Here is a 23,223-nt window from a genome sequence, read left to right as displayed (position 1 = left end):
CTTGATGGCGCATCATAAATGTAACCTATCTCCACTTTCCATAACATATTTAACCATTCTGTTAAATAAATAATTAATATACTATCCATTTGATGGTCTGAACCTTCATGAAATAGATGTTTGCACTTTACATCACATTTCTGTGCACTGTATTGCTAATTAAGCCATTAGATACATTGCAGGTTAAGGAAATGGAGTGAGAATGCAGTAAGTGGAGTTAGCAGGTTAGCTATTTATTTTGCATTGTTATTGCCAGTATAAGATTAATAATAAAGCTCAGTCTTTGCTCTTATTTTCCACTTTTTTTACTTTATTAATAAATATGAAGCATAAAAGGCAAGACAGATATAGATTTAAGGATCTAGGATAAAACCTGTTAATTGAATATGATTTTCATCGACTTTCATAAGCAGCAGTTAATTCTGTGTTTATTAGATGTTCAGACACAGTGCTTTGACCTGTCATGGCGGAATCAAAGAGCATTTTACATCTTGGCAGTGGAGGAGGGATTAAATATGAATGATTAAATGTAATGCCCCAGTATCAGCACATGCTTCACACATGATTCCCAAAACAGGCATGGTAGCATAAGCTGGGGGGTGCAGTGCCACCATCAGTAATTAGGGGGCACACAAAGTACACATAGCATCCCCCGACTTTTTCTCACCCGAATTCAAACACTGGGTGTGCACGTGTCTTTCTCTTGTCTTCAATGGCAAAACTAGATGTCATTGGGCCCCACGGCAAATTCATATTTGGGCCAGAAAACATGTGTAAGTTGACCGGTTCTACCCAGATGTATTGAAGTTGCCCATTAAATAGGGCCTTACTGGGCCCCCTACACTCCTGGGCCCCCCTGCAACTGCAGGGTCTGCTTCCTCTCTAGTTACACCCATGCTGGTCTTCCCTTAACACTGGTCCCTGCCTTAGCCACACGGTTAGCCTCTCCTGTTGTTACACCACTGCTCACATTATAATAAACATTCCCCCCTAAAATTATACAGAATACCAATAAGATTTGCTTCCACTAAAGATGTCTGTGGCATTTTAATATGTTGTCGTAATTAAACACTCCGCTGCAATGAATCGCATGAGCTGTAGTGCTTGGCTAGAGGAAAGACACTGGATTGCCATTGCCATTCTAATGAACCAACTGCTTGACAAATAAGCAGGTTAATAATAAATATTTATATTAGAGAACCCCTGGCAGGCTCTAGGGGAAAAGGGCAGGTTGGGGTGGAGGCAGGGGCGCTCCACCAATGAGGCAAGTTGAGGCACTCGCTTCAGACAGCAGAGCCCCCTGGTTGCCAGGGGCGGCAAAAATGCCGCTTCTGGTAACTAAGAGCCGAATTTCTGCTTTTCAACCAGGAAATTCGGCTCTTCTAGTGGAGAGAGTGCAATCGTGTTCTCTGCACTAGCGACGTGGACCGCCCCCGACGCCTCCAGCGCGACGTGGACTGACCCCCTCCGGTGCTGAAGAGGTGAGTGCCGTGGGGAGGGGTGGGGGCAACAAAAGGAAGGTCGCCTCAGGTGGCAAAATGACCGGGATCGCCCCTGCCTTCTGGTTTATCCTTGATTCATTTGGACAAACATTTTCAACAGCTGAATGGAGAACTAAAGTCTAACTAAAGAAATAGGCTAGAAATGTTGTACATTATGTTTTGGGCTTCTATATATAAATGTCACAATATAAGGCTGATTAGTAATTAATACAGATAAATACTACATGGCAGCCCGTGGCGTAACTACCGGGGGAGCAGGGGGTGCAATTGGGCCAGGGCCCGCACCCCCGCAGGGCCCCCCGGCAGTCACGCTGTCGGCTCCAGTGCCGCATGGACTAGGGGGGGGGGCGGGGCCCGGCTGCACGGCCCACCTAGTTCCGTCACTGATGGCAGCACAGAAACCAGTTCAACTAGCTTCAGAATTTAATAATCAGCCTTGTAGCATCAGTTTATATTACAGACCAACCTCATTTTCTGCTTGTAAATTAGTGACGACCCCTAAGCTTAGCTTCTCAACAGCTGCTCAGAACCCACTGAGCACGTAAGTGTCGCAGACACTTTCCATGATAGTGACCCCCTGTGACAAGTTTGGATCATTGCTGCTATTGAGAAGCTGAAACTTTAGGCTGGTGCAATATATGAAATATGGCATTTTTAACCATATACATTTTTAGGATACATTTTTACTTCACCACTCTGCTTTTTGGTACAAGGCAGGGCAAACTAGGCTGTATTGGGGGGAGGGAGATGTTGTGACCCAAATGATACTGGGCTACTGGTATAAGTGAAGTAGAGCCAGGCACTTGCAGATTTACTGCAAAAAGTTTTATTTCGCGACATGTTTCGGGCAAAGCCCTTTATCAAGTGATACTGGGCTACTGCTGAACCTGTCGCTTCATTTGATGACAGGCTACTGCTGCATTCCCAGGAGTGGAGGTAGGGCCGCCATCAGGGGGGCACGGGGGTACAGTCGTACCAGGCCAGGGTCTGAAGGGGGCCGGTAGGGTTGCCGGCCTGGCCGGTAAAAATGGTGGCTGATCCCAATGTTATTAATAGGGAAAAAAGATAAATATATAGGAAGGCCGGTATTTTTTGTTATAAAAGGTGGCAACCCTAGGGGCCGGCTGTGCTGCACTTTCTGAATTAGCCAAACCCCCCTTGACAGCATGCGAGCTGACCTAAAGTCCCACAGCCCCAAAGTCCTGAAGTTGCGAAAAGACCCAAAGCCACGAAAGGAGTCAAAGGAAATAAAAGAAGCTGTCGTCACCGAGGACAAGGAAAAAGAACATAAGGTACGTTCCCTGCCCAAAAATGTTTATTTAAAATATCCTATGGGGTCCCTGACCACCAATGTTTTTTTTAACTTGTAAAGGGGGGGCTGGTCACCAATAGGGTTGCCACCTGGCCGGTATTTTACTGGCCTGGCCGGTAAAAATGTTGCTCGATGCCAAATTTGTTTATAGGGAAAAACCATAAAAATATGTTTTTTTTCCAGAAAAGGTGACAACCCTAGCCACCAATGTTTTTATTTTCTATGGGGACCCTGACCACAAATTGTATTTTTAACTTGTAAGTAAGGGGGCTGGCCAACAATGTGGTTTTTTACCTTGGGGGGGGACCAGGCCCGGATTTTGTGCTGCGGCATTCCCGAGGCCTGGCCGGTAAAAATGCTGGTTGATCCCAATGTTATTAATAGTGAAAAAAGATAAATATATAGGAAGGCCGGTGTTTTTTTCCAGAAAAGGTGGCAACCCTAGTTGCGGCTGGGTGGCATGCCGCCCTTAAAATCTTGCCGCCCTAGGCTTTGCTACAAATCCGAGCCTGGGGGGACCCTGGCCACCAATGTTTTTTTTAACTTGTAGGGGTGGAGGCTGGCCTCCAGTGACGTTTTTTTTTTTTACTTTTATGGGTGGCCCCTGACCTCTAATTCTTTTTTAACTTGTAGGTGGAATCCCGGCCACCAATGGGTTTTTAGTGCCCATGTTTGTGTACTTTTTTTTCACTGTGGTGTAGGGGTGTGTAGGGGTCTAGGCGGGGCCTGTGATGGTGGGCGTGGCCCAGGAATTTTTTTCTGTAGGGGCTATGGCCCTATGTGGAGGGTAAGTAGAGAAGCCTGTAACTCCAAATGAGAAATATCGCGCTTCCCCCTCTCAGCGGCCATTAGCACTTCTTCAGATCATCTTGCATTAGCTAGTCGAGCCGGCACACTTACACTCTCATTGGCTCGTCGTTCCTATAGCAACTGTCACACTCCCAGACAAGAGCATTCCCCTCCTCCGACACGGACGTGAGGCCCAATTAAGGGCAGTCCGCCCCCACCCCTCTCCTGCATGAAGTCTCTTCCCCATCAGCTCATCCCTAGTCTCACTGCTTTCCCGATCACCCTGGAACAGCTATCCTGAATCCCCCCCTGGCACATCCATTTCGTATTTTCCCCTTGGCACAGAGGTAAGTGGCAGTGATCGCAGCCACGTGACCCCAGGCTGGCACAGAGCTTCCCTGCTGATAAGGTGCATGTGCTGCTGCCGGTGTCAGATAGGAACCCGCGCAGTGCATTATCGTTTATCCCTCGTCTTTAAATGCCAGTGCCTATTAGTGACACGTGCCCGGAGCTCTTAATAGTGTAGGGACAGGGGTGGGTCCTTTATAGAAACTGATGTGTGTATGGGTGATGGGAGCTCTCACTGCTGTAGTGTGTCAGCCTCACATGAGCTTCTCATTTGCCTTCCTGTAGGCACAGCACCAGGACCTGACACCCACATAGCTTCTCTTTGGCACACTCTATACCCTCACCAACACTCTATACCCTCACCCAGGTAAGTGGCATCTGTATCTGAATAATAACATTATCCCCCCTGTAGGCTGCTTTGCTTGTAACTGTTATCCCTTATAAATACAATGTTTATTATACTCATGCTTCAATGCTTGCTATAGCTCTACAGAGCAATATTATTATCAATATATGTATGTAGTCGTGGACTCTGCAACCTGTGGATCTCCCAATCTTTTTGAACTATAACTCCCAGAACCAGATGCACCGAATCCAGGATTTGGTTTCGGGATTCGGCCTTTTTCAGCAGGAATCGTTCCCCTAATTTACATATGCAAATTATGGGCGGGGAGGGAAATCGCGTGACTTTATGTCACAAAACAAGGAAGTAAAAAATGTTTTCCCCTTCCCACGCCTAATTAACATATGCAAATTAGGGTTCGGTTCGGTATTCGGCCGAATCCTTCGCCAAGGATTCGGGGGTTTGGCCGAATCTATAATAGTGGATTCAGTGCATCCCTAGTTCTAAGAGCAGAGACAGACAAGAAAATTAGGGGAGATGAGTCACCCATAGGGTTGCCACCTGTCCGGTTTTGACCCAGACAGCCCAATATTTTGAGGTGCTGCCCAGGTCTATACTTCCTGCCCGGTTTTCCAAATAAGGAAAACCGGGCGGGATTCCCTTGTTTGACATGGCGATTGGCCAATCGCTGATCGCCGCATCATAGCCCCGCCCGATGACTGCACGGGTCCGTCCACTGATGTCATAGCCCTGCCCATTGATGTCACGTGTCCGCCCACTGATGTCACAGACACGCCCACTGACGTCACAGACCCGTCCCCCACCCGGTCTCAGCCAGACATAAAGGTGGCAACCCTAGTTGCCCAGCAACAAATCACATCTTCTTCCGGCAACCAATCTCCCCGAAACTGCCTCTCCACCGGCTAGAATCGAAAGCACCTAAATCAATGGCAGTCTGGTCACTTCGTTTTCCGAAGTCATCCGAAGTTTTTTCGTGAGGCATCTTCGGAAAACAAATCGCTCCGAGTGCCATCCCGCCGGAGATTTCCCTGCTGGCTAGAATCTAAATAGCCGGCGGGATGGCATTTGGATCACTTTGTTTTCCGAAGTTGCCCGAAGTTTCCTTGTGAGACAACATTGGGCGACTTCAGAAAACAAAGCGCTCCGAGTTCCATCCCGCCGGTGATTTAGATTCTAGCCGGCGGGGAGGCAGTTTCGGGGAGATTGGTCACCCAAAGACCCCTAATCTTCTTGTCTGTCTCTGCCCTTAGAACTGTCCAATGACTGAGGGCAGGTTCTGGGAGTTGTAGTTCAAAAACATTGGACTTTGGAAAACAAAGCGCTCCGAGTTCCATTTCCGCCGCCGGGCGACTAAATCTCCCACGAATCTTCTCGTCTGTCTCTGCCCTAAGAGTTGCAGTTCATAAACAAGAGAACCTCAGGCTACCCTTCCCTAAATCTAAACATTATGAATGCTGTATTTAGCTTTGATTTGATTTAGATTGATGTATTTAGCATTTGTATGAGACGTATCCTTCTACTGTGCCTCTTTTATCAGCTTTGTTAATTTAATAACAGCCTGGAGGCCCAATTGGCCTTAACAGTATTTGCATTTCCTTATATTTGTAGCACGACTTTGATTATGAGTTCTACCAAGTATTCCTTTCCTGTCGTTTTATATTCTTATTAATCCAAATTGGCAGCTCTTGTGCTTCTTGCCAGGGAATGTTGCATTGGAACATTTTTATATAGATTTTTTATGTAAAAGCTGATATTAATTCCAGATCTGCATTCGTCCTTTTAGTTTGCTTTTTTTATGTATCCTGCTTGTTCTTTATGCCCACCATAGTGCCTCCTTTCCATACTGCCCGGTGAGGTGTGGTCTGGAGGAGATCCTTCTATGTGAATGTGCAGGGCTGATTTGTTTACTGAGTGTAATTATGCCCTTTGTTTCATGGCAGCCAGTTAAATGGTTGCTATTAGGGAGCAGAGTAAATTCAGTTCCAATACACAATATAAATCAATTATTAACCAGAACTGGCGGTTTCCTGCTTTTACAGATGCCCTTGCTATTAGAGCATTAAATGCATTTATTGAAATAAAGGAACACAGAATTGTATTACAGGCTGAGTCAGGCATGTTAAGCATAGTACACTCAGACCTCCTGGCACGCACAGGGAACCCACCATTTCCATCACCATCATCAAAGAGCAGATTTAGTTGCATAATGGCAATACCAGGGTACTTGTGAAGCCGACACAAATTTAATACAAATAAATTCACTTATTGAATTGAAAGAAACAACACCTTGACCCACTATCAATTGGTATTCATTCCACAATGTGGTACTTTGGGAGCAGAACAGCCACTTGCTTTCTTTTCAGAATGAGCCAGGCTGCTGTCGGATCACCAGTTCTATCTTGTTCTAGGAGGGGATGGGCCAGGCCCTGACTGCTACAGAATTAGCCCTGGCACACAAACCGCACCAGCCCACATGCAGACACACAAACACTCAGTAACCACAGAGGGACACAAATAAAGCACAAAATAGATGTGCTGAACAACAAGCCCAGTTGTGCCATCTCTTTAAGTATCATCGTAAGTATGACCTGCTGCCTTACTCATGGAACAGTAGGCAAATGGCAGAGCCGAGAGCGTATCAGAGGAAACTCATGGGGAAGCCCCATACCTTTTGGAAATCTAGTGAAGTAGGATATTCTCTAAAAAATCCTTAGACATAGGAGTACCTCTCCTGCAACAGCAACATCCTCCTACATTCTCATATTGTCCCATTAGACCATTTTTGCAGGATTAACCCCCCCTCCCACATTCCACAACGCCCCTTTAATAAACTTAATGGTGTGGGTCACCTTTAAATGAACTTTTCATGTTATAAAATGGTCCATTCTAAAGAACTTTTCAATTGGTCTTCATTATTTATTTTTAATAGTTTTTTATTTATTTGCCTTCTTCTTCTGACTCTTTCCAGCTTTCAACTCTCCACATTTAACTAAAAAAATGCTTTTTTATTTAGGGCCCTGCAAGGAAATCTGCTTTACGATGAAAGATTTATGCCCTTAGTGACAATGCAAGCTGTGAACACTATTTAACTTTAATTAACATCACTGCCTCCCAAGTCTTATTTGTAAGCAGCCGATCCCCCTTTGTTTTATGTTCATCCAATGTATCATGCATAGACCTGGGCTAATTGTAAAATGCAAAGGCTTTTTGTTTAGAGGGAATACAGCTGCTCACTGACTGGAAACAAAGCCTCTGAGAAGTACATTTTACAGGATATTATAGAAAATTTGCTTACATGCAGGCTTCATTAGTTAAAGCAGACAGAACATATTGTATACAGTATATATATATATATATATATATATATATATATATATATATATATATATATATATATATATATATCTATATATATCCTTCAGAATGGACCAGCACACCAAGTTTTCAAGTGTTCAAATTTTCTTTATTGCCATAACACTGGCGCATCCAACGTTTCGGCCCGCGTTGGGGCCTTTATCAAGGATCCCTGATAAAGGCCCCAACGCGGGCCGAAACGTTGGATGCACGAGTGTTATGGCAATAAAGAAAATTTGAACACTTGAAAACTTGGTGTGCCGGTCCATTCTGAAGGATATACATTATTTTGACCAAAGCACCCACAAAGAAAAGCAAAGGCAAGAGTGCAGGTACTATCTGGACATTTTTATATATATATATATATATATATATATATATATATATATATATATATTTATATATAGCAATAAACTTATAAAGGTTGCACATGATCAATCACAATCCAATGCCAGATACTATGCGAAAATAAAAATTACATTTTTCACTAAAGGGAGTGCTGGTCTGGAAACTATTTGTGTATGCAAAAATTACCGTGCACGCCTCCCTATACTACATTGCCTTGGAGTGTGGATACTCATTGGAGAATTATATATATATATATATATATATATATATATATATATATATATATATATGATCACAAGGACTGTACAGTGCTTTTCCCTCAAGGAGCGCTTTACAAATAAAAATATACATACATACATACAAGGAGAGTTTTCAGGTCATACAGATTATACACAGAGACTTTCTCCTAATAACTAATCTTTGACCCTACATCATCCTTAATCAGTTTATTTTGGTGCAAAGGTATTTAGTAAAGGCTTTTATTTAATCCTTCTAGTGTATAAGGACATGGTTATTTTTGTGCTTTTATACAAGACTAGAGGCTGCCATGTTACGTTTCTTAAGCATTTCTCAGAGACGGCTATAGCACAGTTTTTTTTTCCGGTTCTGTTTTTTGAATGTATCCTAACTAATAAAATGACAGATACTTCAAATATAAATGGACCCCGTACATGTAAATTAGGTAATATTTGGCCCTGGCCCTGACCAACGCCTTCCACAGGCAGGTATTGCCAGAATGCATCCATTTCCAGGTAAGGCAAATCTTCAAATTTTTATTCAGCAGCTCTCCAGTTTGCAATTTCAGCAGTCTGGCTGCTAGGGTCCAAATTACCCTAGCAATCATGCATCGATTTGAATAAGAGACTGGAATATGAATAGGAGAGGACCTTACTTGAAAGATGAGAAATAAAAAGTAGCAATAACAATATACGTGTAGCCTTACAGAGCATTTGCTTTTTAATTGGGGTCAGCGACGCCCATTTGAAAGCTGGAAGGAGTCAGAAGGAAAAGGCAAATAATTATAAAACTATAAAAAATAAATAATGAAAACCAATTCAAATGTTGCTTAGAATTGGCCATTCTATAGCGTACTAAAAGTTAACTTAAAGGTGAACCACCCCTTTAAAGGAGACATATGGATAAATAGTCCCTGTTCAGTGATCCCTGTCCGTGTTTCAAATGAGGGGTGGGCATGTCCTAACGGTCCCTGCCAGAAGCACAGTTGGAGGGGGACAGCCAATTGCAGCCCTGCAGTCACACAAGCAAAGCCAGGCTTTGGTTCCCTATTAGGTCAATCTAGCTGCTGATTGGCTCTTATCCTACAGTGCAGTGTGCTGAGTGCCGCCTGCTCCCCTGCACAGCCTGGGAAAGGAGGCAGCAGCAAGTGGAACAGATGGGAGGAACTAGTAGGGTTTTTGCAGATATTTACAATAAAGTAACCAGAAACACAACTTTTTAAAGCACACTCCTTCTATAGCCAAAAGAGTAAAATGCACTGGCACATTCTTGTTTTTTACATAAAATGTCTCCTTTAACTCCTAGTTGCAAAAGTCTTAGTTCCCCTGCAAAGACCAGCCTGTTAATCAGCGGGCTTGTCTTACATTGTATCAACAGTCTGAGCCATCAGGGCAGGGAATAAAAAGGGACAGACAAACACTGCTTTCAATAGTATTACATATACAAATAACTTAAAAACCATAGAAAATGTGTAATGAATGCAAATTAATGAAAGCAACGTTGAATGAAAGCAAAGCTGCTTAGAATGATAAATGAAAGTAAAGTTGCTTGGAATGATGGTTTATTTTATTAGACAAAAAATATTATTTGGGTTGGCATTCCTTTTAAGTAGGGTCATTTACAAGTACCGACCCCTCTCTGTACATGTGTACAATAGTGTTTGTTGAACATGTGTGAGAGTAACATATAAATATAGATTTGTTTGCCAGGAAAACAGATTATGTGGGATGTGGATGGTTTTAATTAGAAAGGAAATTTACATTTATATCAGATAATAATAATAATAATTCTCAGTCTCACCTTTTGTGAGATTGCACTTTCTGTTGGTGGGGTACATATTGCTTTGTACCACTGCTTAATATACTGACAGTTTTCAGTTGACAGTTGTCATTTACTGTGGAGAGTCAATTCTTTGCCACTTTCTTTACAGTTAATGAAGCTGTTAATCATTGCAAATATTCTGAGAATGAGCAAATTGTAGCATTTGTAACCGTAATATATCAGTTTTTTATCTACTTAATGTTTTATGTATGTGACCACAGGCCAATGGAAGCATTTACTTTTGCATCCCTCACTTTCTGGTTAGAAGTTGTGTATTATGGTAAATCGAACCTGGGCCACACCACAGCATTTCATCCGTTTATGTCATACAGTGAATCCACATTTTACTTTAAGGCATTCTGAGAATAATTATGCTAACATTTTAAAATGGAATTTTAAATGTTAGGATTTCCTAGCAATACCAGATGCAGCACAACCCTATGCATGAGTTCAGCTGTTCCTGCCCCCTGATTTCTGGTTTCAGCCCCTCTTTCCTCCACTTATTGGGTTATTGCATAGTCATGGTTTAGGTTGCCACCCAGCTGGCATTTTACAGGTCTGGCCAGTAAAAATGATGCTTGATGCCAATGAAACTCACTTTGGCAGTATGGTGGGTAAGCAAGGCCACATCCAATTTTCCCCTTCCAAACATGTCAGTGTTACAATATTTACCAGTCAGGAAAACTGAACTGAACAGTTTTTATGGTGCTGAACACAACAGCAAGGCTATTTTGCAAACTGTGAGGCCGATGTTTCCCCACAGTATTTTGATTTTACACAAATCCTCTCCCTGATTTATGTTAGTCCAGCCTGAATGGAGTAGTGTTTGGCCCATAAAGGCCCCCATACATGGGCCGATAAATGCTGCCGACAGTCAATCATCTTATTGTCCCATGTGTGAGGCTCTCTGACGGGCTTCCCCGATCGATATCTGGCCAAAAAGTCGGCCAGATGCCGATCAGGCAGGGTAAAAAATCCCGTCGGATCGCGGCCGCATCTGTTTATGCGGTCCCGTGATCCGACCGCCCGTATTGACTGCATCATGATCCGATCCGAACGAATGGTCTTGCACCCTCCTGTTTTGTAACACTGAAAGCAGAAGTACCGCAGCTGCCATGTTGTTTTCCTTTCAGCGCAGCTGAGTAAAATGCAAAGGGGGTGGCTGTGAGGAGAGCAGATGGTAGGACAGGGCCTAAGGTTGCCATAGCGATGCACTGAGCTGAGGCTCTAGAGCTTTCCACTTGCTGCGCCTGTGAAACTAAACACTGTGAGCCTTTCATATTCAGCAGACATGATACATGCAAAATAGCTGGTTTTTTTAGCTGTTTTGTTTGTTGTAAGTCTGTTTAATGCTTCCCTTTCTGCTTTTAATATGAAATTGCAGATTGACAGTCAATACACAGGATTACTGCACATTTGTATTGCTGTCGTAGTACAATAAAGAGTAATATTAGTTTTGCCTAGCCACTCTTTGTGTTGTTTCTAGGGATGCACCGAATCCAGGATTTGGCCAGGATTCGGCCTTTTTCAGCAGGATTTGGCCGAATCCTTCTGCCTGGCCGAACCGAACCCTAATTTACATATGCAAATTCGGGGCGGGGAGGGAAGTCACGTGACTTTTTGTCACAAAACAAGGAAGTAAAAAATATTTTCCCCTTCTCACCCCTAATTTGCATATGCAAACTAGGGTTCGGATTTGGTTCGGTATTCGGCCGAATCTTTCGCAAAGGATTCGGTGCACCCCTAGTTGTTTCCAGTCTATCCTAGCATTAATGGTCTCAGGGGCATATAAGCAGTAGCTTCTTTATGTCCTTCTTTTGAACCAATGGAAATGCGACTGCCGGAGAGGGTAGAATGTTGAAGGTCAAACACCATTATGTACCATTAGGCTGGAACTGATGTAATTGGTTAAAGAGGACTCTAACATGTTCTTAATTTGTTCTATTGGACCAGTCTCCAAAGACCTATATCTGCACTCTTATCCCTTGCTTATAATCTGGAGCACATCATCCTACTTGCTAGCGTTGTGGCCATTGTTTAAAATGCATGGTGCTGCTGTACACAGGAATTCATATAAAAGCTGTATGTTTTGTTCTCAAACAACCTGTGCAGATTGTTAATCTTTGGTTAATCTTTAAAGGGCACGTAAAGTCTAAAATAGAATAAGGCTAGAAATGCTGTATTTTGTGTACTTAATATAAACATGAACTTACTGCACCACAAGCCTAATCAAACAAATGATTATGCTTTCAAAGTTGGCTACAGGGGGGTCACCATTTTGTAACTTTGTTAAACATCTTTGCAAGACTAAGACTATGCACATGCTCAGTGTGGTCTGGGCTGCTTAGGGATCATCATAAACAAAGCTGCTTGAGTTCTGCATGGCTGGGAAGTAAGGCGGGGGGCTCCCCCTGCTGTTCATAAGTATGATTGTTTCCCTGCTCAGCAGTTAGGGACCATCTGACAATTCCTATCCACAGCAGTAAATGAAGGGAGAATTTCACTGCATACAGTCAGGTTTCTTATAAAAACATGATTGGAAAAAATACTTTTTTAATAGTGATGAATTAAAGTTTATATTTTTTAAAAACTATATTGAGTCATAGGTATTTTAAATGGATGGCTAAAAGTACTGGAGTTCCTCATAATGACCATATGTTAGTATAAATCACCGTGTGCAAAATGGAGACACTGTCTATATCTTCCTAATTATATATTTTTCTGCCTCCTGCACCGCCAAAAATTGTTGGTTGAGTGAGACTAAATTAAAATATTGGGTGAGTGCTATGCCATTTTCCATATTTAATTCTTATAAAAACGGTACACATTTTTTAATTAACGTATATTGGAGATAGGTTTCTTTTTCATTAAAGAAAGTAAAAATGGGATTTTATTTTTTTGCCTTTACATGCCCTTTAAAAGATAATAGAAATTGTTTTAAATGCTCTATATGTAAAAGGACTGAATAAGCAAACTGGGATTTAACAAAGCAATACTAACCATTCAAATTTAGCCTCTGCTTTCTGCTGCCAGCAACTGTGACGACATGTTAAAAGGAGTGGTTCACCTTTAAATTAACTTTTAGTGTGTTATAGAAGGGCCAATTCTAATCAACTTTTCAATTGGTCTTTATTTTTTATAGGTTTTGAATCATTTGCCTTCTTCTTCTGTCTCTTTCAAGCTTTCAAATGGGGGTCAGTGACCCCATTTAAAAAACAAATGCTCTATAAGGCTACAAATGTATTGTTATTGCTACTTTTTATTGCTCATCTTTCTGTTCAGGCCTCTCATATTCATATTCCAGTCTCTTATTCAAGTCAATACATAGTTGCTAAGGTAATTTGGACCCTACCAACCAAATTGCTGAAATTTCAAACTGGAGAGCTGCTGAATAAAAAGCTAAATAACTCAAAATTACAAATAATAAAAAATGAAAACCAACTGCAAAGTGTCTCTCTCTCTCTGTACATCATTCTAAAAGTTGATTTAAACCACAGATGACTGAACTGGATGACCATTAGGCTATATGGGGGGGGTCCAATGAACAATTATATTGGTTTTTTTTGTTGCTGGTAATAATCAGATGGAAGCATGCATAGGCTGTTTTGTCTGATATTGTGGAACATACAGTACAGCTACAGCTGTCTCATACATAAGTCCTTCATAGAGATATCTGCCACTTCGCAACTGGGGCACAGTCGTACGGCATATTCACAGTAGAGAATACAGGATCTATTGTTATCTAGCTGCAAGGCGTAACTTCTGTGCCAGGGCTCTCTTTACACACTCAGTTATATCTGTTAGGCAGGACACTCCTCGCAAATTGTAAATAGATATAGGATCCGTTATCTGGAAACCCGTTATCCAGAAAGTGCCGAATTACAGGATGGCGTCTCCCGTAGACTTCTTCTTGTCCAAATAATCCAAATTTTAAAAAATGATTTCCTTTTTCTCTGTAATAATAAAATAGTACTTGATCCAAACTAAGATGTAATTAACCCTTATTGGAAGGAAACCCAGCCTGTTGGGTTTATTTAATGTTTAAAAGATTTTATAGGAGACTTAAGGTATGAAATTACAGAAAGACCAATTATACAGAAAACCCCAGGACCCAAGCATTCTGGATAACGGGTCCCATACCTGTGGCTTTTTCTGCTTCATCCCTTAAACGTTCCTGCCATAGTGTTAAATGCACTGGCTCTTGGCATCTCTACTTGGCACATATATAAATATAGTAGAACCCCCATTTAACATTTTTTCCGGGGACCAGAAAAAACTGGTGTATAATCTGGCAATATGTAAAATACATTTTTGACAACATATTGTAGACATTCAGCTAGAATATCTGTCATAAAGCATGACAAAGCTGTTGTTTTTTCATACAGGAAGGCTTTAGTTAACAGTCACATGACTACCAGGAAATGCTATGAAAAAAGTATTTTAAAATCCACAGTAGCATTAATATACAAAAGAAGAGGACGGATACTGTAACTAGTAATTGTGTCACTTTTATTTGAACTCAAATGGATTAAAATGATGTCTTTTCATTGTAGGTTGTTTATGATGCCACAAAGTCTCTGGACTTGTTTAGTCCTTATCTCCCTAGTATGCACATTGACTGTATCTTCCAAGAAGAGCGGTGGTGGGAAAAGTAAAACTGGAGGATGGAACACAGGGAGCAACCGGAACCCCAACTACCCAGGAGGCTACCCAGGGAATACTGGAGGCAGCTGGGGGCAACAACCTTATAATCCTAGCGGTTATAACAAGCAATGGAAACCTCCCAAGTCCAAAACCAACATGAAGTCGGTGGCCATAGGCGCTGCTGCTGGTGCTATTGGAGGCTACATGCTCGGTAATGCAGTGGGTCGTATGAGTTATCAATTCAACAATCCCATGGAGTCCCGTTATTATAACGACTACTATAACCAGATGCCAAATCGCGTTTACAGGCCTATGTACAGAGGAGAGGAGTACGTGTCAGAGGACAGGTTCGTGAGGGACTGCTACAATATGTCAGTGACAGAGTACATCATAAAGCCGGCTGAAGGAAAGAACAACAGCGAGCTAAACCAGTTGGATACCACGGTAAAGTCCCAAATTATTCGCGAGATGTGCATCACTGAGTACAGGAGAGGATCGGGATTCAAAGTGCTCTCTAACCCTTGGCTGATCCTTACTATCACTCTCTTTGTTTACTTTGTGATAGAGTGATCAAAGGAAATATTAATAAAAAGGCCAAATGTATGTATATATAGAGAGAGTATAAACCGATTCTGAACTGTTCCGTCTCACGCCCAGTCTGACCGTCTCTATTGTGATTCCCTCGTGCAGCGCTGTTGGGTCCTATGTAAATCCAGCCCAGCTTCCTACTATCAGTTATCAACCTTGGAGTTGTATATCTTGCTTCAATACCGACCTGAATTCCCACTTCTGCATCAACCACGACTTCTGCTTAACAACGCACCTTTCTGACATTGTGAATGGGCTTTATGTAGCAGTGCATGTATATTACTAAGATACCTTGCAGGTTCCCGCACCAAAGAGCCCCGTTTCTTTAATTTATGGAAGGCTTGTTTTTAATATCTTGTCCACTGTACCGATTGATACACAACTCAGACTTTGTGCAGAAGAGGTTTTTTTCTATGATAGGTTAAAATTAATATTACTAAATCCACTTGAAAATGATTATTGTTGTTTTCTTGCAGGTTACAGATTACACAATGTCACTATATAATGATTAACGACACTGATAATTCAGTCCCACTGCCTAAAGCCCTATGTGTCTTATTATTACCTTTTATATACTGTAGCACCAACATGCTCAGTAGAAATCTGCAGACAAGGCAGTATCTCTAGCCAATCTCTGGCAACCCAGAACAACAAGCAAACATCTCTTAGCACTGTAGCCTCACATATTGTGAGGCTACAATGCACCCCTGTGCTGTTTCTTAAGTTACAGCCCCCAATATAACCCGCCCTTGCATTCTGTATTCCACTGGTGTAGCCCTCCTCTTTCTATAGCACATGGGCATCTCCAAAGTGGATGGTTGCAGTGCAGATGTGTATCAAGTATCCAGAATTTAAGTTGGGGGTTGCAAGGGGGGATATCGAATATTTTAATTTGGGATGTATTTGCCCTTTCAGCTGAGGAAATAAGGGTGTTTTTTAAACTTACTGCAGGAGGTTTTTCTCCAGCTTACAGAATTCCTACAGGGCTGCAGATGGCCCTAACCTGCCTCTATATTTAACTACCTTTTCTATAGGAAATCTTTGGATATACTACTTATGGGGATACTGTAAATAAAACAATGATTTGTACAATTGCTGTGTACATGTAGATGACTGTAGGGATTCATAGAGCAGTTTTAGGCTTGCTCCTAGGAAAATATTCGCACATTTAGATTTAGTCAGACAGGACCATGTTTTCTGCTCCCTCTGAATTAAAATACTGACACTCTGCTGACATACAGTGCAAGTTCCGCAGCAGAAAAATGACAATGTTTATGAACACTAGTGGTGCTTTTGACACACTGGGCGAAATAGAATTTAAAAGAGAACTATAGATGAGAACATGGCTAGAAATGTTGTATCCTATGTGCTAAATGTGGAGTCCTGTATATCATTTTAGAGGTTTTAAAAACTACAACTAAACTCACTTCATCAACACTGGGCAAATTTGCCCATGTGCAGTTACATATAGCAACCAATCAGTGAGTAGCTTTTTAAAGCCAGCTGCTAGTAGAACAATGAATGCAGCAATCTGATTGGTTGCCATGGGTTACTGCCCAGTGTTGATAAATGACCCCCACTGTGTATTAAACATACCTCAGCCGCATGAAGATGCAAAGAAGCAAAAAAAAAAAAAATGAATGTCCATATCGTATATTATCATCTTGTTAATGAAAAACGTAAGGAGGGAGATGAACTGCAAAGAATAAGCTGATACCCAGAACTGGCAGCTGATGAGAAATGTATGTGCATATTTCAAATAAGGATGCAATGCTGACACACGTATCAATACCATAACTGTATGCATGCTGAGTTTTAAAAACTCTAGATAAAGGGTTTGTGTTGGCAAATAGGAGCACGTACAGAATTCAGCTTCAGTGAGATTCACACACTAGTGCATTTCAGGCAGTTCACAAGTGTCACATGCAGCATGCTGTGGCTCTAATTGGAAAAGCCTGAAAGCTCCAGCTCCCACCTACACATTCTTCTCTTATTGCTCATGTCTTGGCAGAATGTGGCATGCCTATTCTAGCACATGGACTGGTTTAACCAAGGATCACCCTGCTGCCACTGAGCCAGATCATTAAAAAAAGTCAACACGTATAGAAAGCTGTTAATCTGCTTATGCAATGCACAATGTTTCCCCCTAACAGCCTGGCAGAGCAGCTATAATGTTCCATTGACATTCCGAGTTAAGAGGGTAACTAGCTGCTTTTGCTGAACTTACAGCTTGCCAGTTCTACTAGGGGGGGGATAGATGATGGGAGTAGTAGTTCTGCAGTAGCTGGAGGCTGTTGATCCGTACCCTGGCTTGCAGAAAGTAACTATCAGTGCTGCCATCTTCTGGTGTATTGTTTGCCTTTGTCATTTTAAATTGGCAAAACCGGAAATTAGTTTGTAGTTCCCCTCAATGAAGAAATACGTTAGTGCATTAACAGAACACACACAGTGCCCCACTTAGGATACCAATTCCAGTTTTCTCATACAGGTAATCGGGAGAGGATATTTATAAAAGTGCCGTACTTTCAGTTCTATACAGCAACCCTATGGTAAGATTTGAATACATCACATGCTTATCTCAGCTCTGTCTTTTTAACAGGAGTCCTTCCTCCTCTATATAAGGTCCCCAGGTATTGGAGAAAGGTTCCCATTAACAAAGACAGTCGCAAACTTTACTTTCAAGCTCTTAACATTTTGGCTTGAGTATCAGGCACACACCGCTCTCACCCAGACATCAGAGGGTGCCCTCCTCTTCTCTAGAGAGGGTGCAAGGTGTTCAGCCCCCCCCCCCCATTTACAGCAGCCCTGCACTTTTTATAATCATACAGCAGAAAATCTCATTTTCTATGGGTTGTCTTAAATATGACATATTCAACCTGTCCCACCATAAAACTGAAGTGGAACCGAATGTCTTCCCTCGGCTTATTGGAAACCTGGGCACACAATGAGCATATATCATGAGAGCAAGTGACAATAGTCTGTAACACATTAAAAAAGATATAATAGAATCGACACATGATAGGCCCCTGAAACTGCCACTTGGAACTGCCACTTTTTTCCATTGTTCTGCATTCCTAACCAAAGCACACCTTGGCGCCTTCACCTGTAGCCCCCCAATGGCCATGCCAAGCCTTATGTGTGTGTGTGACAGTCTCCCTGTTACTGCCGTTGTATTATTGTATTGTACCATGTTTTTAATAAATAACTGTGCTTCAAACGGTCACTTGATTCACGTGTTACTTTCAGGAAATCCCATAGAATCCTCTTAAAGAAAATGTCAGCACCAGTAACATTGAAAAAGAACTGACCTTATTATTATATCTTGTACGTGTCAAATTTTTTTTTTTCTTGAGCCAAAATAATTAAAATACCTGCATTTTATTGCTCTGCTGTGTTCAGCCATCTTTAATCTGTTTTAAAAAGCCCCACCCAGTCTCATTTTCTTTCTTTAATTCCTGGTGTTACAGGTGCTTTATTATCATTACACCTTGTTCTTAGCAAAGAGATGTGGTTTCAAAATGTCCCTTATGACCGTAGCTGGTGCACAGAGATTACAGAGAAATCTGTACACCAATTTCCAGAAAATAGAAACAAGGTTTGGGCTTGAAAGAAAAAGTTCAGTTAAATTGTAGTTTGATGTAGACAGTTTGAGATGTCTCCTACGCTTTCTTGTAGAATTGCACAAACAACATCTGGTTGTTATGGGAACTGTCCCAGTGGGTGAATGACTGATGGCAAGTCATTAGTAGAAGAGTTCTTCAATAGAAAACCAATACTATGGGGGTTATTTACTAAACTCCGAATGCAAAAATCATGAAAAAATTTAGATTTTTTTTTATTATAAAATCTGACTTTTAAAAAAATCTTGAATTTTTCAGAATTGAGTAAACCCCGAGGATGGAAAAGTCCAAATCAGAAAATCCGGCATCTCAGACCTGGCGTGGTTGCATATAAGTTAATGGGAGAAATCCTAATGATTTTTTGACGTGCGCTGGGTTTTGTGCAATACCTCAAAGTTTTCGGGCAAAAAACAAAAGAAATCTGGGTTTTTGGGTAAATAAAAACAAATAAAACTGTGAAAAATCCATAAAAATCGTGATTTTTTCCCGCAAAGCAAATTTTCAACAAAATGTAATAATAAATAAGCATAAAAACCTTTTTCAGGTGAAAAATCATGAAAATCATGATTTTTTCCCGCAAAGCTAATTTTAAACAAAATGTAATAATAAATAAGCGTAAAAAAACCCCATCGGATTTGATCAGAGTTTGCAGCAGGAAATGTTGGGATAAAATCAGACTTTGATAAATAACCCCCCTATGTAATGTCAATATACAGGTATGGGACCTGTTATCCAAAATGCTTAGGACGTGGAGATCTTTCTGTAATTTGGATCTTCATACCTTGGGGTAAATTTACTAAGCATCGAAAATTCGCTTCGCAGCCATCATAAGACTTCACCAGGCGAAAATTTGCTCAGACAACGCTAATTTACTAAAATGCAAAGTTACGTCCAGGGTCCTGAATGATGGTGAATGTTTGCTAGCATTACTTCGGCAATCAAAGCTAGCGTTCAATTATGCCTAGCTCAACTTCGTTAGAGGTCTTCGCTCAGGCTAATTTGCATACGGCGGGAATTTAAAGTTGAATGGACGTATATGTTGCAGCAAATACATTACATTACACAAGCCCAGGGAACCTTAATAGACAATAGAGTTGTTATATTGCCCTACACATGAGCCCACCGTATAGTTTATGTTCCATATGTTAGGAAATGTAAGGGGGAACCTGGTTACCCAAAAAAAATTTAAGGACTTTTGCAGGCTATCATATAAAAAGGAAAAGACGCCAGCTTTTTTGGGTGACTTTTTCCACTAAAAATATGATGTAAGTAACAGAAGAATGAGGAAGCCCTATACATTCCAATGCACTTCGTCTGGTCTGAGCTGGCGAAGGCAAGTCTGTTGAAAGAGGCAACGTTCAGTAAAATCCATATCTTAGTGAATTTGCGGAGTAACGTCCATTCGCCAGAGAGAAAATTCGCCTGGCGATAGAGTGTGAATGACGCTAGCGTCTGTCTCTTTCGCTGGCGAAGTTACACCTGTACCTGTTAGTAAATCTGCAAAGTGCCTGAAAGCGGTAACGCTGGCGAATCGTCGCCAGTGTTAGTCACTTCGCCCTTTGGTAAATCTTCCCCCTTAAGTCTACTAGAAAATCATGTAAACATTAAATAAACCCACTAGGCTGGTTTTGCTTCCAATAAATATTAATTATATCTTAGTTGGGATCAAGTAAAAGGTACTGTTTCATTATTACAGAGAAAAAGGTAATCATTTGAATTTATTGTATAAAATGGAGTTTATGGGAGATCGCCTTCCCTTAATCTGGATAATGGGTTTCTGGATAACTGAACCCTTACATTAATACAGGACTGATAACCTTGCCCTTCAATCTGTTTGCTCACTGGTAGCTTGGGTCATGGAAGGTGGCTGTCTTGATAAATATGAAATATGCCAAATCTGACCATACATGGGTTTATAACGGCTGCTGACAGGGCCCCTTGGCAGTTTAGTGGCCAGTGTACGGGACCCTCAGGAAGTCCTGACTGAGCAATATTCGACCAAAAATCTGCCAGGCTATTGTAAAAGTCCCAGCAGGCGAATTTGCATTGTTGCCTTAATGCATAAATGGTTTATTAGATTGCCCCCTAAACCTAAGAGTGTTTCTCCTGCGGCAAACAACCAGACAACTGATACAGCTGCTGCAAGTTCATACATTTCTCACACAATGACCGTTCCCATCTAATCCCTTACAGAGAAGTTTACCGACAGCCTGCGTAACAAACTGAACACTCAGCCAGCAAAATGGGAGCAGGACGAGTGTAATCCGGCTGATGGCTATTAGTACCATAAGTAGCTTACTGGCAGACTAATGTCACAAAAAGAACAAGCGTCAAACATATCCAAATACTGTACCATCAAAATAACTGAAGGATTCAATTTAGGAGTGTTAATGTGTGATATATTTATTATGGGCACAAGGGACAACTTTTTCATTGGAAGAGGCAGCAACACCCTGTGTTTTATTCACAGCAAGTTATTTTACTAATTCCTTTTCTTTATAATTCCATACAGCATATTCAAACTGAAGTCCATTCTTCCAAAACCAGATCAGACTGCTATGTAGGAGATAGGAGACTGTGGTTGGAGAGTGCCTCAGCCACTAATAGGGCAACTTTATCCAAATAAAGGAATATATTTCACTCTGGTGCACCGTTTTCTATTTCCTGGTCAGGAAGCTCACTACTAGGGCTGCCCTTTGATCACAGATCATAAATCATTCATTCCAACACCTGCACTGGCCTGGATGAAAGAGTTCCCCCTCATATGCAGATAATACCGGCTAAGCCTTTATCATTTTCCACCACATTGCTGTTTTTATTATGCAAATCCACATTTGTGCTGATTGATGAACAGTCAACAGTGATTGGTCGAAGATTATCTTTTCATCCCAATTCTAAAATGATGCTTCCATTTAATTGTCTTCCTGTTTCCCAAGCCTAGGTCACCCTCCTGCCAGAAAGGGCCAACCTTAGGTGAGGGCAGAGACAATATTTGCCCTGGGAATCACACTTGGAGGGAGCTCCTTATACATATTGTTACATGGTATAAAATGTGTGTAGAGATTACCAGGGGCCTCATCTTTTATACCAGTGTAGGGATTTGAAAATTTTAGACACCCTTACACATTACATACAGGCACATCCCTAGTAATATGGACACCTCAGTGGGTCCTTATGGGGACTTTGTGCTTATGTAACCCCTGTAGTTCTCACAGTGAACACCAGATGGCACTGTGCCAGAGTATAAAAGGTTTAGGAACCATGAGGTCTGGGTCCATTGCTTTAGCCCAACCAAGCAGCCTGGAAGGGAATGGGTAGTGTCGACCCTAGGCGCCTTGGCCCTAGTAATTAGACAGCTATACTCGTTTTATAGATCATTCTAGGAGTGATAGAGAGGTTAAATAGTTGAGCAGCTCAAGTCTCCGCCGAGGAGATTAGAGGGATTAAGATCCCAGGGTATTACTGACCCGGAGTAAAGACTAAAGTGTTGAGATTAGGGATGATAGGAATTCCCCTAGTCTGCCACTGGAAGATATCCTGAAAACTGGGCAATACCTCTCACACGCTGCCAAAATACTCTCTGCTGTATATTCCCTAGCTTGTGGGGATTCAGCCTATACGTGCTGTGAGTATATGCTTCCTTTATGCTGCTGTGTATGTTCTATACTCCATTGTGGATCAATGTGCTGAATGATCTATGTGCTATTGTTCAATAAATACAGTTCTATGTTCAACCGTTAAAGAACTACTGGCGCCCATCATTGTGCTATCGCACCTAGTTACAGTTACACTACACCCTGCCTCCACCCCACTGCGAGGGCTTGCCCCTGAGAAAGAGAGCTCATCTGTGGTATCAGCCCACAAAGGAAAGTAGCTATAACTGCTAAATACAAAGCAGTTTACTATAGCGCTACACCAGAATAGAACCTTTGCATGAATGAGTTCCCAACCTGTAGAATGGAAATTTTCCCAGATTAGAAATATTGGGAGAGCAAAGGGCAGCCTGACTAGTGAATGTCTGGGAATGCTTAATTTAATACATAACAGAGAGGACTATGTTACCCCTCCCAGTACCGTAACTAGAGGGGGGTGGGCCTTGGTGCCTGACGTGCAGCCGGGCCCCCGCCCCCCTCCGTACGGCCCGCATTTCAGCGGCGCATGGGCTGCCGGGGGGCCTTGAGGGGGTACGGGCCCTGGCCTGCTCGCACCCCCTGCTCCCCCGGTAGTTCCACCACTGACCCCTCCCCTAAAGACTATGGGGCAAAATCAATAAAGAGTGAATTTTCAACAGCAAAG

At 41.8% G+C, this 23,223-nt stretch overlaps 1 protein-coding gene across 4 annotated transcripts; it reads left to right on the top strand.

The window, feature by feature from the left end:
- Positions 1-3,752: 3,752 nt before the first annotated feature.
- On the top strand, positions 3,753-18,688 carry prnp.L (prion protein L homeolog). Of its 4 annotated transcripts, none has more exons than XM_018250816.2 (3): positions 3,758-3,950; positions 4,237-4,296; positions 14,626-18,688. In XM_018250816.2, the coding sequence occupies exon 3, from the start codon at positions 14,636-14,638 to the stop codon at positions 15,287-15,289; it is 654 nt and encodes a 217-aa protein (XP_018106305.1). In that variant the 5' UTR covers positions 3,758-3,950; positions 4,237-4,296; positions 14,626-14,635; the 3' UTR covers positions 15,290-18,688.
- Positions 18,689-23,223: the final 4,535 nt, after the last annotated feature.

This window comes from Xenopus laevis, chromosome 3L, assembly GCF_017654675.1.
Source record: "Xenopus laevis strain J_2021 chromosome 3L, Xenopus_laevis_v10.1, whole genome shotgun sequence".
NCBI lineage: Eukaryota > Metazoa > Chordata > Amphibia > Anura > Pipidae > Xenopus > Xenopus laevis.
This window is presented reverse-complemented; position numbering and strand designations above follow the sequence as displayed.

Bases quoted from the DNA above. Each gene is read 5' to 3' on its own strand.
- prnp.L (XM_018250818.2), top strand. From the start codon at position 14,636: ATGATGCCACAAAGTCTCTGGACTTGTTTAGTCCTTATCTCCCTAGTA.